Genomic DNA, 18,159 nt, shown 5'->3' with positions numbered 1-18,159 from the left:
AACAAGATAAAAACCACTGGTCCCGATATTGTTCATGACTCTGCTCGGGCTCTGTTTTGTGGCCATTCACCAAATCCTCATGATGGACTTTTCTAATGTAATCCCAGGAAAATGGAATGTTAGGGAGATACCATTATAGTAGCTAATGGGAGAACTTGAAATCTGAAAACTTACTCCTTAGACACATATGTCATCAGAGAAATGGGATTTAAACGGTTCTAAAATATACCATATCTTACCAAAAGGAAAGGTGAAGAAAAAAAAAGATACCAGCCTACAACTCATTAATAAGTACTAGACTCTCAAATATAGCTAAACAAAAACTATTACCACAAACTGAACTAAGACAATATAAACAGTTCCTAAAATATCATTTGCCAAAGTTTGGATGGCTTCTCAAAAAGCAAACTATAAAATCTTAAGTTTTGAGAGCTCACTTTTTAAATAGGGAAGTCTTTAAGGAGCATTTTAAGGTTAGATATCCTTTTGTGGTAAGTTAACTCAGATGCACTGACTTCTGCCAAATTTTTATTGCAGCACAAGCTCTACATTTTCTGAAGTCACTAAATTTCTCATTACAGCACAGGAAAAAGAAGATAAAGTAGGAGAAGTATCAGTTTCAAATTCAGCCCTAAGCAGCAACATTTTTGAGATGCAATCATAAAACCAAATATTTCACCCGGGACAAGGAAAAAGCAGTGGATCATCAGAAAACAGAGTAAAAAGCTGCAAGAAGATGTGAAAAAAAAAAGAAAAGCAGTGAGAAGATGCCAAGCTTGGAACAAGGTCTTATTGACACATACTATGCTAATCTCACTTCTTTAGGCTAAAAAAAAAAAAAAAGTCTTTGTTCACATAGGTAATATATACATCTTTCAGAATTTATGGAGATAAATTTTTTAAAAAATATTTTTTTATTTTCTGAAATATTTGACTGTTTCAATGATAAACTAAAAGTTATAAATTCTGTTGTTTCTTCTTTGTAGTCTTTATGTCCTGTAATATTAACTTGCTAGATGGTGAAGGAACCAAGTTAATGGAAGGGCCTTGATAATGAGTTTCTCATGTGACAATCTTTGCTATTTCTGATTTTGTGGATTTAGAACAAAGTTACAAATGTGTTTATTAATTAGTAAGGCAATATATAGATTTACATGTTTCCCCCTCAAGTTGAAGGAACTGAATGAATACCGGCACTCTTCCCGTGTATTATAGACAATACTCTTATTCCCTCATTTGCTCCTTTCAAACATGCATATTTTATCCTATTTTTAAAAATGTATTATTTACTTACTTATTCTTTTTGGCAGCACTGGGTCTCCTTTACCGCATGTGGGCTTCTCACTGCAGTGGCTTCTCTTACTGTGGAGCACAGGCTCAGTAGTTGTGGCACATGGGCTTAGCCATGCAGCATGTGTGATCTTCCTGGACCAGGGATCAAACCTGTGTCCATGGCACTGTCAGGGGGATTCTTAACCACTGGATCACCAGGCAAGTCCCCACACATGCATGTTTTAAAATAAAGAGCCCAAATGTGTTAATCTGAGGACACCAACAACCTGAGTCCTTTCCATTTGCTCTTTAGTCTGCCTCTGTTGATGGATATGTAGTCTAGTAAATACAGTTCACACAACTGTGAGAAACTTTGGATTTAGGCACTGCAAAACAGTGGTATTTAAAGGACTATCTTCTTGACTATCAAGAACATTAGATTAGCCTACATCTTGCTGAAAAAACTAACTAACATTCATGTGTTTTAAGGCTTTTAGGTGTTGGGAGTAACCAGTAAGTCAAAAGACTGTGTCCTTTCCTAGTGTCAGATCTAATCAGTGACACTTTAATGTATGTAAGATAAGCACACACACATATATGAGATATAAAACAATATTTGAGACTCCAAAGGCATCACCGACTCAATGGACATGGGTTTGGGTGGACTCTGGGAGATGGTGATGGACAGGGAGGCCTGGCATGCTGCGTTTCATGGGGTCACAAAGAGTCGGACATGACTGAGCGACTGAACTGAACCGAACCAAAGGAATCATTCCTAAATGCTTCTAAGTTACACATTCCTCCCAGTCTTTGTTTAAGAGCCTTCTGAAGACAAATCTGAGAAGCATTACTTTAAATATTCAAGTAGGGGTACTCTTTCTACTCCCTTCTGATGTCTATGTCAGCTTTCTCTATGTCCTTTATACTTTAATAAAACTTTATTACACACAAAAAAATAAATAAAAAAAATAAATAAATATTCAAGTAGTAAGCGCTCTTCAGTGTCAGTATTAGGTTAAGTTTGGACTGGAACTAAGATAAGCATTCTAAAACTGAGATCATAAAGGATTACATGAAAAACCACCCTGTCAGTTACCACTATTAAAACAATTCAACTTCACAACTAGACTGAAACAATGTTTTCTTCCAATCAAAAGTAGCTTCAAACTTTGCATCTTTCAGGTAAGTCTAAAAAATTTCTTCTTTTATTTCCCTTTATCTCTAATCGAACACACTGATTTGGCTTTCCTACAGCTGGTGACTGAGCAAAGAACTACTCATACAGCTTTACCCTCACATATTTGCTCTTAAGCTAGAACCACATTACTTACAAAGATAAAAGACACCCCATTATGAAATGGTGACATTTGGATGAAAAAAAATGGGTAATTTCCTTTGAAAAAATTTTCCAAAAACTTATGGTAGTTTTTATCAAAATAAAAACTTTACATCAAAATAGCAGCTTTGGTAATGGAATGTCTTTCTCTTTTCTACTGGGAAAACTGTTAGCATATTTTCATGAACAAAGGTAATGGAAATAACTAGGCACAGTCATTTCATCATGTGACTTTCAGAGGAGGATGATTTTGTGAAGAGTTAAGGCAACAAAGTCACATTATGAGTACGTTGAAGAATTCACACAAAGGTAGAATTCTCACTTCTCTTTAATCACTGAGTTTTCAGCTTTTACAAATAATCTTAGAACAATTCAGGGAACTAAGGTTTGGGTGGGGGACAGTTCTTACTGGTACATGAACTATTACATGCTCAATTTTCTGTAAATAATTCAGTTGGCTGAATTAACAAACATTGTCACAGACACACAGATTTTTTTTTTTTTAAAGCCATAGATCACTGCATATATATTTACAAAAAGCCAAAACAAACATGCACTTCTCCTTACTAGGAGAACTGAAATAGATGTTTGAAACGTTAAGGCAGTGATGATTCTAAAACATAATGAAATACTAAGTTAAGGCTTTATGTTTGTTTTGAAACCCACATTCATAGGCAACTGTGACCCAAGCAAACTTTAATCTACCAGGTTGAGTTCATCTGCCCAGGACATGTTATTTATCCATTACCACCAATTCTTCTATGGGATAGGAATCAGTAGCAACACCAATGATTTTCTCTAATGAATTATTAGTTCCTTCCTTAGGTTGTATTTTGAGGGTTTAGTCTTCAGCAGCATAAAGCATGTGCCACATAAGGAAAAGAGCATTTTTTTGGGTAAACTTAGAAAAATGTACAGACTGCATTTTTACTTGCCTGAAAGCTGGCCAACAATCAAGAACTCAGGATCTTCTAAATACAAAAAACCCTCCAAGTGTACCTGACTGTTCAGCCATCTCAAAACATATTATGTTCTTGCAGTGCTGGATCTTCACCTCATTTTCTCTGAAGACCGTTCAGTATTACCCTCTCTAAACAAACAAAGCAACATAATGCAGAATGCCGTATTTTAGACGGATCTATTCTAGACTTGCTATCCTCAAGGCACAAACACTATTCTTGCTAGACCAATGTGCTTCCTCATTCAAGGAAAAAAATGAGAGGTGGATGAAAAGACTCACTTTACTCTAGTAGTTGATTGCACTCGTGCCCTAGCAAGCTTATGAAAAGTACTGAAATGTAACAGGGAATATCCTTTTCTCCCTACATTACTATTTTTATTGTTTTTTTAACATTTAGAGCGACAAAACTCAGACTCAGCGGGTGGGGTGCACCTTGAGCAGCTCTGGAGCACCACCCTGGCCTTCGGTAGGGTGCAGGAGGGATGGCTTGTAGGACACACTCCAGGACGAGCTAACAGGTGTGATTCTACAGCCCAGCGTTTCCATAGTTGGGGTGACTTACTGTCACTTAGACTGAAAGGATCACTATTTACACTAAGTGCTTGCCGCTACTACTTTAAGCAATAATTGTACAGCAACATGTCTTGTGAGCAAAGTACTATACACTTACGTTCCTACCAGTAACAGTTCACGTAGAGGGATGGCATTGGCTATAAGCAAATTGTCTCAGGAGCTAAAGACAACAGTAGTTTTCCTTTGTGTCTTCAAATTAGGGAAGAGTAAGATGTCAAAGCAGGCGAAGCTGTTGCTGTTTAAATCTGACGGAGCAGCGTCAGACTTCTTTACACGTTATCAGGGAATAGGACTCTCTTAACAAGCACTGGTAAGAGTATTTTAGGTGCAGTTTAAGTCAGTCATGCTTTGATGAACATGTTTTGAAGATCTGAGGTTTGCACCCTAAGTCCTGATGAGCTTGGCTTCAGCTAAATGGCAAGATGGGTTTTAAAGGTGTGAAATACATTTTTTTTTAAAAAAGGGAAGACTACACTGAAAGGGCAAATGTCGGCAACACAAAAACAATCATGTTCAGATCAACATCTTACACTTTATAATACACTCACAAATTTTTACACAAGTTTCATGTTTACAAGTACAAAAAGGCAAAGAACCTCAAAGAATCGAAGTAACTGTATCGTCAACTACATTCAATAGAGTTAATACTGTTGTCCCTGTTCTTCATCTTCTAAATCCAGAAGGGAACTGTGAATCCATCCCCCATGTGGACTCCGCTTTCAGAAGTTGGAGACTGGGTGTAGTTCTGCACACGTTTGGGTTTCAACAGAGCTGAACTGAGATTCCATCGTGTTCCAGGCCAGATCGGCCAGAAGAAAGTCATCCATTGCTGTCTGAGTTTCATTGCTGGTGAAGAATAAGCTCCCCAAAGTTTCAAAGCCAGAGTTCATGGTCTGTGTTTCGGCACTGTTCAACTGAACTTTGCTTTCCAGGGCAGGCAGGTTTTTAGCAGTGGAGATTCCGTCAGTCTGGGTCTCTGTGTCAGATGAATCAGTACTCATGGAAAAGCTGGAGTGTTTCAGGATACTTCCCAGTGGCAGACGAGGGCTACTGTCTAAAAAGAAGTTCAGGTCTGTCTGTGTCTGCGTGTCAAACATCTCAAGGCCTAAGAAGCTCGAATTCCCCCTACAACTGTAGGCCTGGGCAGAAGGGTCTGCAAGGAAGAAGTCAGTTTGGGTTTCTATGTCCAGTGACTCCAAGACTGGCTCAGTGGTCATGGTGCTAAGTTCACTCTCCTCGGTTTGTGTCTGTATATTTGAGGCTGAAAAGAACTCTTCGATATCAAAATCAATTGCAGGATTCTGGGTTGGGCCAGATGGGAGCTGGGTGTCAGGTCCAGTATTTGTGTCAGACAAAAGACTACGATTGTCCAGCGTCTGACCAGGCAGGTTACTTGACAAGATGTTTTCTAGATCACTTAGTAAATCCATGGTTTGGGTCTGATTATCTGTCATGTTCTGTGACGAAAGCATACTGTTTGGTGCACTGAAGTTTATTATTGGTGTGGATTTCTCAATATCTTGAGTTAAAGTTTTAGCGTGGTTCTGAGGTAACAAGTCATGAGTTACAGACTCTGCTACTAAGCTGCTGCTTATAATACTGTCTGTGGACACACCATATGATGAATGGACACTTTCAAAAATGTCTCCACACATTACAGCTTGGTCCATCTGTACTCGGTCATCTGCTGGACTTTGCATTCCGCTGGTCTGAGTTTCTCTGGAGATCCCACCTGGCTGGAAACTGGCATCTATAAATGCATCAGTTTGAGCAGCGATGGATGAGGTTACCTTAGAACTGGGCAAAAAAGTCTGAGTTTGAACACTAATGGGAAGGGAAACCTGGGAACCAAATGTCAAATCAGTTTGCGAACAGGACGACACAGAGGAGTCAGGGCTGGCCCACTGTGCAGTCGGCATGAACTGCGGTGTGGTGTAGGACAGGTCTGTCTGCACATTGATGGAAGAAATGCTGTTCTTCTGACATGTGTTCCCGAGTTCTTGTAACGGGCTAAATGGACTTTTACCCAAGTTCACTTGAATACCTGTGCTAATTGGCTCAACAGCAACAGGATTTACAACTTTTGAAAGAGGGAGGCTCTCCTTGAGAGAGCAGGCTTCCGAATCCAGGCTGAGGATCAGGGTTCCAATGGACAAGGGCAGTAAGTGCACGGCACCGGGGGCAGAGCCCTGATGGTCGACACCCAACACCACAGGCTGGGCCGAGGAGTCGGCTGTAGGCACAAAGACAGGCACAGGAGAAAACTGCATGACGGGGAGTTTAACCAAAGCCACTTTGGGCTTTGGTAAAAGCAACTTCTGAGGGTACCTTGGAGCTGCTGGAAGAGTCTGTTGTTTGGCATTAGAGCTGCACGAGTCTTCAAAGGAAGCCACCAGCTTTATTTCTGAAGTCTCTAGTTGTGGAGCGTCTGGCCGTGGAATCGGCTGCTTGCTCAGCGATTCAACGGTCTTCCTGGACAGCTTCTGGCTGTGCAGGCAGCCTTCCATTTTCCTTTTCTTACTAGGTGGATCCCTGAAAACGACGACAGAGTGAAAAAGAGAAAAGTGATTTTAAACTGCGGCTTTCTTCATCAACCCTGGCACTGTATCTTCACTTATAAGCTCTATGTCTCACATCTACAGCAGGGGTCAGATTCAGCCCGGTGAAAAGAAATCCCGTTTGTAACCTGGCCCATTACACAGAAGTTCAGAAACATGCCAACAGGAAAGGAGGAAGCACACCTTTGGGTAAAGCTCTAAGCACTAGAACTCAGCTTAGATCCGCAAGCATCAGGAAGCTAACATATTATACAATGCAGTGATTATCATGTCTAAAATAGGGAGCTATTAATCCAAATATAAATTTGACCTTTCAAATGAAGCGATTTCATGATTTAAACAACTCTTCAACAATCCAGTATCCCTCTAATAGAAAACGATGAAAGTTTTGGAAGAATTGAAAACTCAATAGGCACTTCCCTGGTAGTCCAGTGGTCAAGAATCCACCTTCAATGCAAGTGACACAGATTTGATCCCTGGTCCGAGTAGATCCTGCCTCTGGCAGACCAACCAAGCCGTGCACCGCAACTACTGAATGCCTGCGCCGTAACTACTGCAGCCTGTGCACCGCAGCAAGGGAAGCCTCCAGTGAGAAGCCCTGGCATCGCACACAAGGGCAGCCCCCGTGCACTGCAACTGGAGGAAGCCCACGCAGCCATCAAGACCCAGATCAGCCACAAATAAATACAGAAATCTTAAAAAAAAAAAAAGAAATCCCAGTAAATTTTCAATTCGGAATAATAAGGGACCTTTAAAAGGAGTTGGTGAATGAGTAAGGAGCACAACTGGGTCAAGTAGATGTGGGTTATTTACTAGTACTGCTGCCATTTCCAAAAGGTCCCTTCTTCATGTCTCATCTTTTCTCTACCATTCCTCCTCTCTCCTCAGCCTAACGGCTCTCCAGGAAGTTTCGCCTGAAGCTCTCCCCACAGCTGCTGGCTTTTGGGCCACCACCCCCCTCCCCCTTTACCTGTGTTCTGCAGGGATCTCATGGCCAGTTCGGTAGATGTGGGACTGTAACGCAGTCCGGCTGGCATAGGGACACCCACACGTGCACTGGAAGGTCTTGCCACAATCCTCTGCATGTCTTTTCAAGTCCCACTCGGTGCCATACGAATTGCTGCACTTACTACATTTATGCTTCTTTTCAGCATGCATTTTCATAAAGTGCTAGGAAGAACACAAAAGGACCGAAGTGAAAATCTGCAACTGCTCAAAACCTTTCAAAAGTCATCAACATAAAATAACAATGATTTTACATGATAAAATATAGCAGTGCAAATCAAAAGAATGTAAAAGCAGGCCAGCTGCCCTTTAACATATGCCTCATCTTTGTGAAAAGTTGAGACTGTTTTGGAAACAATCCATGGTATCCACCCCTACTTCTGATTTACAAATAAGTGCTGCAAGCAGAACAAGTCTTGGAGTGCTGTTCTCAGGACCCCCTCCAGCAAACCCTCAGGGAAGTGTTTCAGAGTCTTCCAGTCCAGAATCACCACCTTCCCCACTGACTGGGTCCCTCGCTCCTCTCTAGAGGAGCTGCTTCTGAAATTCTTTTCCTACAGTTTCTTCCTCCCTGGGAGAACATCTCCCTATGCCTCTGCTCCTCTGACCTTGAAAGATTCACACCAGAGATCTGGAAGCACACCCAATTTATCATACTTTGCTGACCTGGTCTTCTCTCCAAATCCACTCTGGACATCTTCCCCCCGAGAACCAGCCAGCCTTTGCTCACACCCACTCATTTTTCCCCAAGTGAGAGACTTGGGTGTCTGTCCTTATAAGCAGCTTTCTGCTCAATTCTCTTGTATGATTGGCAAGTAATTACAATACATTGGGTTTATGACATCTGCATTTCATCCCTAGAGAAGTATATAGTTAAGACAAGTAAAATACCTGTTTTACGAGAGAAAATTGAGAAAATGGTCTGTCAGGGCCTCTAGGGCATCCTTCAATTGGACAACAGTAGAATTTCGGTACAGTTTTCAAATCTTTTCTTACTGTTGGATTTACTATGCCATCCTGCAAAAGAAAAATGAAATAATGATCTTTAAAAACCATCAGAGCGAGTTGGGGGTGATAATAAGGAACGACTAAAGATGGGCACAAGGGATCTTTATAGAGTGATGAAAATGTTCTGAAGTTTGGGATTGCAGTGGTGGTTGCAGAACTGTGCATCTACTTAAAAATAACTGAATTATTCACTTAAAATGGGTAAATTTTATCGCGCATAAACTATAACTTAATGTGTTACAATTTTTCAAAACAACATAAACAAAAAACAACTATGTTGTTTAAAAACCTTCTATCCATTCCTTTAAGATTCCTTCTAGATTTAAAAATCTCTGTCCTTAATCCAATGTCTTTAATTGTAAGAGTTTCTCAGGCTCAAGACTTAGTGTCATCCTTAAGTCTTCCCTTCTTTTTTATCTCACCCCCACTGAATCAGGGTGAGCCTCTGAAAGAAACCTCCTTTGACTATGATCAAAGTCTTCTTGATAAAGAGCACAGTGACTTTCTCTGATCACCACTATGCCCCCTAACAGAGCTAAAGCGAGCTGACACAGCTCTTTTACGGCAGCATGAATACAGGCACCATGCTCTAATCTGAAATTTAGTAATCATTATAATGGCCAGCGCTAACACAGCACTTACTACTGTGCCAGGCACTGCTGTAAGCACCTCATATATATATGAACTCATCCGAGTAATCCTTTGTTATTAAGTATGTGACTGACATTTTGACTGGGGTTTTTAAAATAACTGGTGAGTTAATTTAGCCTGAAGTACTATCTTATTGCCCTTGAGGAATCCACAGCCCTCAGGAGTGAAACACCTCTGGCCTCCAGTCTAATTCTTAATTGGCCACTCCTAGTTGGCCCCAGAGGAAGGTGTGTGGGGGTTGGAGTGATGAAGGGCCTCTCTACGGGCCACTGGAAACAACCAGACATGCGTGCAGGCCTGCAGCAGCACCTAGATGTTTGAGTCCTTAGGTGCTGTGATGAGAGAGGATTCAATACCTTTGGAACATGCCACCTCCTCCTCTACCATCAGTGTGTACCTAGAGAGGAAATGAACAACCATGTGGCTAAGACTCCCTTTGGTTTAACAATCTCCGTAGATGATCCTAATGTGTAGCTGAGCTTAAGAAGCACGGTGCAGTGGTTAAACCCATGGATTCTGGAATATGGACTGCTGTAGTTTGAATTGCTCCTTTCCTTTAACCTTGAAAAACTTAACTGTCTTGGTTTCCTTATCTGTGAAGTAGGCATGATAATAGGACCTACTTCAGGGTTGTGGTGAGGACTGGTGGCTCAGACATTAAAGCGTCTGCCTGCAATGTGGGAGACCTGGGTTTGATCCCTGGGTCCGGAAGATCCCCTGGAGAAGGAAATGGCAACCCACTCCAGTATTCTTACCTGGAGAATCCCATGGACGGAGGAGCCTGGTGGGCTACAGTCCACGGGGTCGCAAAGAGTCAGACACGACTGAGAGACTTCACTTTCACTTTCAGGGTTGTGGTGAGGACTCAGTAGCATTATAGTTAATAGTATTATAAAAGAGAGCTTATCACATAATCCCCCAATGGCTCAGCAGGTGAAGAATCCACCTGCAATGCAGGATCAATCCTCGGTTGGGAAGATTCCCTGGAGGAAAAGTACTCCACTCCAGTATTCTTGCCTGGAAAGTCCTATGGACAAAGGAGTCTGGTGGGCTACAGTCCATGGGTCCCAAAGAGTCAGACATGACTCAGTGACTAAGGCTATCACATAATCACTCCATATTACAGCTACTAGTTATCTGCTGTGGAGATTTTTGTTGCTTCTCTTGCTTTCTGCCAACCAACTTAGTGCCAATAAGCTAATCTAAACTCATAACATACATTAAACACTGTTTTTGTGGCACAGAAATAAAAGCAAAGTAAACACATCAGACCAAGTCAAACTTACATGCTTTTGCACAACAAAGGAAGCCACAATAAAACGGAAAAACAACCTGTGGAATGGGAGAAAATATTTGCAACGATGCAACACAGAAGGGCTTAATCTCTAAAATACACAAACAGCTCATATAACTCAACAACAAAAAACAAACGACCCATTCAAAAAACAGGTGGAAGAACTAAATAGACATTTCTCCGAAGAAGACATACATACGGCCAACAAGCACATGAAACATTACTCAACATCGCTAATTATTAGAGAAATGCTAATCCAAACTACAGTGAGCTACCACTCCACATCAGTCAGAATGGCCATCATTAAAGTCTACAAACAATAACGCTGAAGAGGTGTGGAGAAAAGGGAACCCTCCCACACTGTTGCTGAGAATATAAGTTGGTGCAGCCACTATGGAAAACAGTATGAGGTTCCTCAGAAAACTAAAAATAGAACTGCCATATGATCCAGCAATCCCACTCCTGGGCATGTATCCAGATAAAACTATAACTCAAAAAGATACATGCACCGTTACATTCCTAACAGCACTATTCACAATAGCCAAGACATGGAAACAACCCAAATGTCCATCAACAGATGAATGCACAAAGATGATGTGATGTATATACATACAGTAGAGTACAACTCAGCCATAAAAAAGAATGAAATGCCGCCACTAGCAGCAACATGGATGGAACTAGAAATGATCGTATAAGTGAAGTAAGTCAAAAAGAGAAAGACAACTACCATATGATATCACTTATATGTGAAATCTGAAATATGACACAAAATAATTTATCTATGAAGCAGAAGTGGACTCACAGGTATAGAGAACAGACTTGTGGTAGCCAAGGAGGAGGGACAGACTGAGAGTCAGGTTAGCAGATTCTAACTACTATATACAGAATATACAGACAACAAGGTTCTACTGTATACTATAGGGAACTATATTCAACACCCGGTGATAAACCATAACAGAAAAAAATATATAAAAAAGAAAGTATATGTATGTAAAACTGAATCACTTTGCTGTGAACATAACATTGTAAATCAACTATACTTCAATTTAAAAAAGAAAATCTATGGACTCATCTTAAAGAAAATATTATACTTGTGAAAGTATGATTGGAATGCTCCTTTTGTTAAAACAAGGACATCTGCTAGGCTCACATGACAATAACACTGTCATCAAATTCATCCCATTCACCAATTTATCTTTTTTAAAGGAAATACTTTTTAAACTTATATTATCTTCCTTCTAGTGTATAATAGAAGAAGGCAATGGCACCCTACTCCAGTACTCTTGCCTGGAAAATCCCATGGACTGAGGATCCTGGTAGGCTGCAGTCCATGGGTCGCTAAGAGTCGGACACGACTGAGCGACTTCACTTTTGACTTTTCACTTTCATGCATTGGAGAAGGAAATGGCAACCCACTCCAGTGTTCTTGCCTGGAGAATCCCAGGGACGGGGGAGCCTGGGGGGCTGTCATCTCTGGGGTCGCACAGAGTCGGACACGACTGAAGCGACTTAGCAGCAGCAGCAGTATATAATACGCAAGAAAAAATGAAATGTGGACAAGATATTAAGAAAGACCCTAAAAGCCTTAATTCACTTGACCATTACCAAATTCTTCTTAGTTACAACCAAGGAGACGGCCCTCTTCTGTGTTTTAGCCTGTCAAATATTCTATAAAACTCTGCTTACAGGGTCACCACGAAATTCATGCTTATTTCTAAAACATTCTCAATTTGCTTAGAAATCCTTTTATTACCCCTTTTCAAACTCCCTATCATGTTCTCATATACCTGTTCACTTCCCTTTTTGAAAAATTAATAAAATTTATTTTTAAGAGTTTTATTCCATAGCAAAACTGAGTGGAAAGTACAGAGTTGCCATACACCATATGCAGCCCCCCCATCCCACTCCAATATAGCCTGTTTCACTATTAACATCTCTCAGCAGAATGGTACATTTGTTTACAATTGATGAAACTACACTGACACATCATTATGACCCAAAGTCTATAGATTATATTAGAATTCACTATTGGTGCTGCACATTCTATGGCTTTTGCCAAACGATAATGACGGTTATCCATTATTACAATATCACACAGAGTGTATTCACTTCCCTAAAAAGCTGTGCTCCGCCTATTCATGACACCTTTCTCTGTAAGCACGGACAACCACTGACTGACCGCTCATCTCTTTTCAGGGCTGACATTCCACTGTCTGGATGTATCACTGTTCCCTACTGATTCACCTCTGGAAGGACATCTCGGTTGCTTCCAAGTTTTGCTAGCTACTCTTTTATACTGTCTCCTACCACCTGCTCATCTTTCCTTTTCCACTGCTACCATCAACAGTTCAAGTATTCCTGACTTTGTTTGGACTTTGTCACTAGCCTAATTTCTAAACCTTCAATTTTCTTTTCATTCACATGTTGCCAGATTCACCTTTCTAAAATAATAGCTCTGATTATAACATTACCTCACTCAAACATATTCGAGAGCACTCCAAATTCTTCTAGCCACTGGGACATCCAAAGTCCTGTACTAAACAGCTTCAAACTACACTTCTTTTCTGTCATTTCCCTGTTATCTAATGGAACTACTTAACATTCCCCAAAAGTTTTCAAGAGGAGGAATATATATTTGTTGCACTTAGGAATCTTTTTGAAGAGTAAATGTTTATGGTCACCTAAGTCAAAGTTGTATCACACACCAGGATGAGACACTAAAGGCAGCCATGCTGATGTCAACATCTTGGTGTTGTCATTACAGGTGTGGCAACAACCTGACGCTGTTCACTTTCCCGCCTTCTTAGGGCCAATTCCTCGGCCCATCCCAACACCACCTCTCTACCCAGTTCCTGACCTTCTTCCCAACTCTGTTTAGAGACAATAAGCTCTGAGCTGAGAACAGGGGAGAAAAGAAACGGTGATGGCACAGTAAAACATGAACTGCAGTAAAAAGTGGTATTTTCGTTCTTAAGTGCTATATACATTCTAGAATAAAACTTAGCAGACTTATCCACTAAGCCATGCTTTAAAAATGTGTGTTGCTGGATAAGGTGTTCTTTAATGGTCCTCCTGTCCCTTTCACCATTTTCAAACACGAGGGATAAAAGAATCAAGAAATGCTCATCTACTCCTACTCTTCTTTCCCCCTGAATCACCAGGAACCCACATAAAATCACAAGGTATCATTGTACCTTGCAACTTACAACTCTTTTATCTCCACTTTTATCCATCATCATTCAGAAGAACTTGTTAATTGTAAGGGAATAGTTCAGTGAGGGCAGGATACCTTCTGAGCAAAGATTAGAATAAAATAAAGAACATCTCAGCAACCAATGGGGAAGGGAAGAAAAGATTATCATAATCTAGGAGAAAAAAAACAAACTAGGGAAGAAAAAAACTATAGGAAAGAAAAAAAAAAAACTAGGAAAGAAACTAGAATTACGTAAGTAGCTCTAATCAACAGAAGAAAGGGAAAATCTCCATGGAATACTATGCACATCTCCAAGCGGACATACTCAGGTTCAGGGCCAGAAGGAGCACACTGGAGTCTCTGGTCCAACACAGAACCCTTTCAAGGCCACAGAGAGCTCCCCATCAGCTCCTGTGCTGAGGCCTCTTTTGGACACGTGGAGAACATCGTGTCCAAGAGTAGTGTGTGAACTCAAGAGCCTGCTTCTTTGGCTCCTGACTAAGTGTAGATTCACCACACTGGGCAACACTATGCAGATATGGCTGTTTTGTCACACAGGCCACCTTTATTTTAAAACACCAAGAGGGCAGATGTTCAGGGGCCACATGGTTAGAAAGACAGAACAAGGAAGCAAAGTGAGCCTGTTTGGTAAGAAAAAAACAACGATGGTTCAGGGTGAGGTTTCTCAAATTTCCCCTGAAACAGGTCTCTCTAGTGACCTAGGAAGGCAACTCAGGAGAGTCCATTTTGGGGTTGTTCAATTTTCAGTTCAGAAAGAGATCTTGAATGCACTGTGCTGTCTTCAGACAAGAGAAATCTGAGAAATGACTAGAACTGGAAGAATGGCTTCACACAGATTCTAAGCAGGAGAGGCTACTGATACTCAGCTGGGCTAAAGTTCAAGTAAAGACCTGACTGTCAAAATCTGCACTTGCCTCAAACACATTCCTGCTTCTTAGTCTACTGTATGCTTCAGAATTCCTGAACTTTATATATTTTAAAAACACAATTAGAAATAAACTTATTCAAGCTAGGCTTCAGCAGTACGTGAACTGAGAACTTCCAGATGAACAAGCTGGATTTAGAAAAGGCAGAGGAATCAGGGATCAAACTGCCAACATACGCTGTATCATAGTAAAGGCAAGGGAATTAAAAAAAAAAAAAAATCTACCTCTGATTCACTGAATACACTAAAGCCTTTGACTGTATGGGTTACAACAAATTGTGGAATATTCTTAATGAGATGGGAATACCAGATCACATTACCTGCCTCCTGAGAAACCTGCATGCAGAACAAGAAGCAACAGTTAGAACCAGACATGGAACAATGGCCTAGTTCCAAACTGGGAAAGGAGTACGTCAAGGCTACATATTGTCACCCTGCTTATTTAACTTACGTGCAGAGAACATCATGAGAAATGCTGGGCTGGATGAATCACAAGCTAGAATCAAGACTGTTGGGAGAAATAACAACAACCTCAGATATGCAGATGACACACTTTAGTGGCAGAAAGTGAAGAGGAACTAAAGAGCCTCTTGATGAAGGTGAAAGAGGAGAGTGAAAAAGCTGGCTTAAAACTCAACATTCAAAAAATGAAGATCATGGCATTCAGTCCCATCACTTCATGGCAAATAGATGGGGAAACAATGGAGACAGTGTCAGATTTCATTTTCTTGGGCTCCAAAATCACTGCAGATGGTGACTGCAGCCATGAAATTAAGACGCTTACTCCTTGGGAGAAAAGTTATGACCAAGCTAGACAGCATATTAAAAAGCAGAGACATTACTTTGCCAACAAAGGTCCGTCTAGGCAAGGCAATGGTTTCTCTAGTAGTCATATTTGGGTGTGAGAGTTGGTCCATAAAGAAGCCTGAGCGCCGAAGAATTGATGCTTTTGAACTGTGGTGTTGGAGAAGACTCTCGAGAGCCCCTTGCACACAAGGAGATCAAACCAATCAATCCAAAAAGAAATCAATCCTGAATATTCATTGGAAGGGCTGGTGCTGAAGCTGAAGTTTCAGTACTTCAGCCATCTGATGCAAGGAGCCAACTAATTGGCAAAGACCTTGATGCTGGATAAGATTGAGGGCTAGAGGAGAAGGGGATGACATAGGATGAGATGGCTGAATGGTATCAACTCAACATGAGTTTGAGCAAACTCAGGGAGATAGCGAAGGACAGTGAAGCCTGGAGCACTGCAGTTCACGGGGTTGCAAAAAGTCAGACACGACAAAGGGAATGAACAACAATTGTATACTATCAAACCAATCCTGAGAAGTACTGATAAATGGTATCTTTTTGCTTAACGGATTCTTCACAAGATCTGGAGAGATATAGCTCCTGACAGCAGTTCCACAAAAAACAATACAAAGTGTTAAAAGGTGCTTGCCAGAATGACGTTCAGGCCAACAAGGTAAAGACAGTCCTCGTCAGACTGGCCGCTTCCGTTGTGCTTAGAGATGTAATGTCTGCCTTAGTAATCAGTGAGGGGATGATCTGAAGGTGGGTGGTGGCTGTTACATATGAGCGGAAGAGAACACAGCAATTAGGCTGCAGAATTCCTACAAATATATAGTTCATCCACTCAAGTTAAAATATGATTAAGGAAGGGAAGTGTTTAATTAAAATTTAGTGTGAAGGAGGAAACAGGAGAACAACCATTTCCAGAGTCACTGCACTTGTGTGTGGAAGCAACCCAGAACTATCATGGAATACTGCAGTTCCCCCTGCAGGGAAAATACAGACCCACCTCAGCTTACTTCCACAATACATTTCCAGATTGGGCTCCCTCATCTTCCTAAGAATCCTGTTGCCTCTCTAATCAGCTGGAGTTGGAAGTGGACAGCTCTTCATGGTCATCGTATCTACCCTACTACAGAAGACAACCTCAAACTTTCTGTTAAATTCTTATCAGAAGTCTGAGTCTAACAACATTCCTGAGGAAGCTTTACCTGAAGGGCAGACATACCATGCAAGAGACTAGGTGATTTAAACTTGCTTCTCAATCAAGTCAGACCATCAAAAGCTACATACTCACAACGTAGCTTTCAATGACACACTTTAAAAATTACGTTATAAGCCACTGTTGGCTTAGAAAGACTTTAAGAAGTGGTGGAAGGAAATGTCCTATTGTAATGATTGAGAAATTATGATTTAAGAGGTATTGGGTGGGGCTGCAGCTCTGGGTTTTTAATAAGCTTTCCACAGACGGCCACTTCGGGTTGAAAAAAGAATCACCTCCCCATTTTATGTAAGGTGGAATGGACGTTCAGGATTATTGTCCTGTAATTATATATAATGTCCCCTCTTAAGATCCTAGAGGGAGACTTCCCTTAGCTCTCATTCCTGAGCAAAGCTGATATTACCAAAGCGGTGGAACTTGTTGCCAAATCTGCAGCTCCCTGCTAATGACTGGGCAGCACCCAAAGGCCCGAAGGAGGTGCTTGTGGGTGTGGTGCAAAGAGCGCCGGCATAGAGCCGAGCCCGCGTTTAAAGCCCAGCACTACGCGGGCAGCGTCACCGGTTTCTCTGCAACAGGACGGAGGTGCCCTGAGAGCTCACGACACGACCGTGAGAAACGCCCGGGCCGCCGCCGCGTGCGCGCCGGTGGTCCCGCGGGTCGGAGCCCGACAGCCTGGCGCGTGACACAGGGCTTTCCTCCCGCCGTGCCCTCCTGCGTCCGGGCTTCCACTCTCCCTGCCGGGTCCCCCCTCGGCGGTCCGGCCCGTTCTGAGGGCCGCGGCGGCCCGCACCCCCGCCGCCGGCCGGACCCCGGGGCGGTCACGTCCGTGGCCCTCGCCGCCCGCGTCAGACGCTCGGTGGCGCCAGGCCCCGGGAGGCGCGGCCCGCGGCGGGCTCACCTGCAGGCGGTGGCTCTTGACCAGGTGCATGTTGAGCGCGGGGCTGTTGGGCAGGATCTTGCCGCAGCCGCGCACCGTGCACAGGATGTTGGTCCGCACGGCCCGGGACAGCTCGCTCACCGACGGCTGGATAAGCTCCCGGGCCGGCGGCGCCGAACCCGCGGGCTGCTGCCTCGCCGGCGGCGGTCGCGGCCGGCTGCCTCTCAGCCGCCCGGGGGGCACCCACGGGCCCGAGGCGGCGGCGGCTCCCCTAGCGGCCGCCGGGACGGCCGGGGCGCCCGAGGCGAGAGCCGCGGGATCCGCCGCCGCCGCCTCAGAGGCCGCCATGGCTCTCGCGCCGCGGACGGACCAAGCCAGCCGACTCCGCCTCCCGCCGCAGCGACTTCCGGCAGGGGGCGGGGCCTTATTAGCATCCGGCGGGGCCCGGGCGGCGGCGCCCCCTGCCGG

The 18,159-nt window shown here is 42.7% G+C and overlaps 2 protein-coding genes across 4 annotated transcripts in view; one reads left to right on the top strand and one right to left on the bottom strand.

Moving 5' to 3' along the window:
* Positions 1 to 3,977, top strand: part of C18H16orf46 (chromosome 18 C16orf46 homolog) — a 32,251-nt gene extending 28,274 nt beyond the window's left edge. The window contains exon 4 of one of the 2 annotated variants that reach the window (XM_070770364.1): positions 582 to 3,977. In XM_070770364.1, the coding sequence (XP_070626465.1) occupies positions 582 to 605 (24 nt within the window). In that variant the 3' untranslated portion in view covers positions 606 to 3,977. Of the gene's footprint in view, positions 1 to 537 lie in introns of both variants that reach the window. The other variant, XM_070770365.1, reaches the window with a different exon arrangement.
* Positions 2,919 to 18,058, bottom strand: ATMIN (ATM interactor). 2 transcript variants are annotated; one of them, XM_070770362.1, is made up of 5 exons: positions 17,713 to 17,787; positions 10,120 to 10,391; positions 8,597 to 8,722; positions 7,671 to 7,870; positions 2,919 to 6,674 (listed from the first exon to the last, which is right to left on the bottom strand). In XM_070770362.1, exons 2-5 carry the CDS (start codon positions 10,237 to 10,239, stop codon positions 4,862 to 4,864), a joined length of 2,259 nt encoding a protein of 752 aa, XP_070626463.1. In that variant the 5' UTR covers positions 10,240 to 10,391; positions 17,713 to 17,787; the 3' UTR covers positions 2,919 to 4,861. The 2 variants fall into 2 exon arrangements, with proteins under 2 accessions (XP_070626463.1, XP_019835035.2); XM_019979476.2 differs by lacking the exon at positions 10,120 to 10,391 and having other exon boundaries at positions 17,713 to 18,058.
* Positions 18,059 to 18,159: the final 101 nt, after the last annotated feature.

The sequence above is a fragment of the Bos indicus genome, chromosome 18 (assembly GCF_029378745.1).
Source record: "Bos indicus isolate NIAB-ARS_2022 breed Sahiwal x Tharparkar chromosome 18, NIAB-ARS_B.indTharparkar_mat_pri_1.0, whole genome shotgun sequence".
Taxonomy (NCBI): Eukaryota; Metazoa; Chordata; class Mammalia; order Artiodactyla; family Bovidae; genus Bos; species Bos indicus.
Note: the sequence above shows the minus strand (reverse complement) of the source record. Positions and strands in the feature narration are given on the sequence as shown.

What these genes read in the sequence shown, in the direction of transcription:
- ATMIN (XM_019979476.2), bottom strand. Translation starts at nt 18,039, where the DNA reads ATGGCGGCCTCTGAGGCGGCGGCGGCGGATCCCGCGGCTCTCGCCTCG. An exon ending in TCAAGAGCCACCGCCTGCAG is followed by an intron (nt 8,723 to 17,712) that starts GTGAGCCCGCCG and finishes TTTCTTTTGCAG; the next exon opens with GATGGCATAGTAAATCCAAC. An exon ending in GAGATCCCTGCAGAACACAG is followed by an intron (nt 6,675 to 7,670) that starts GTAAAGGGGGAG and finishes CGTCGTTTTCAG; the next exon opens with GGATCCACCTAGTAAGAAAA.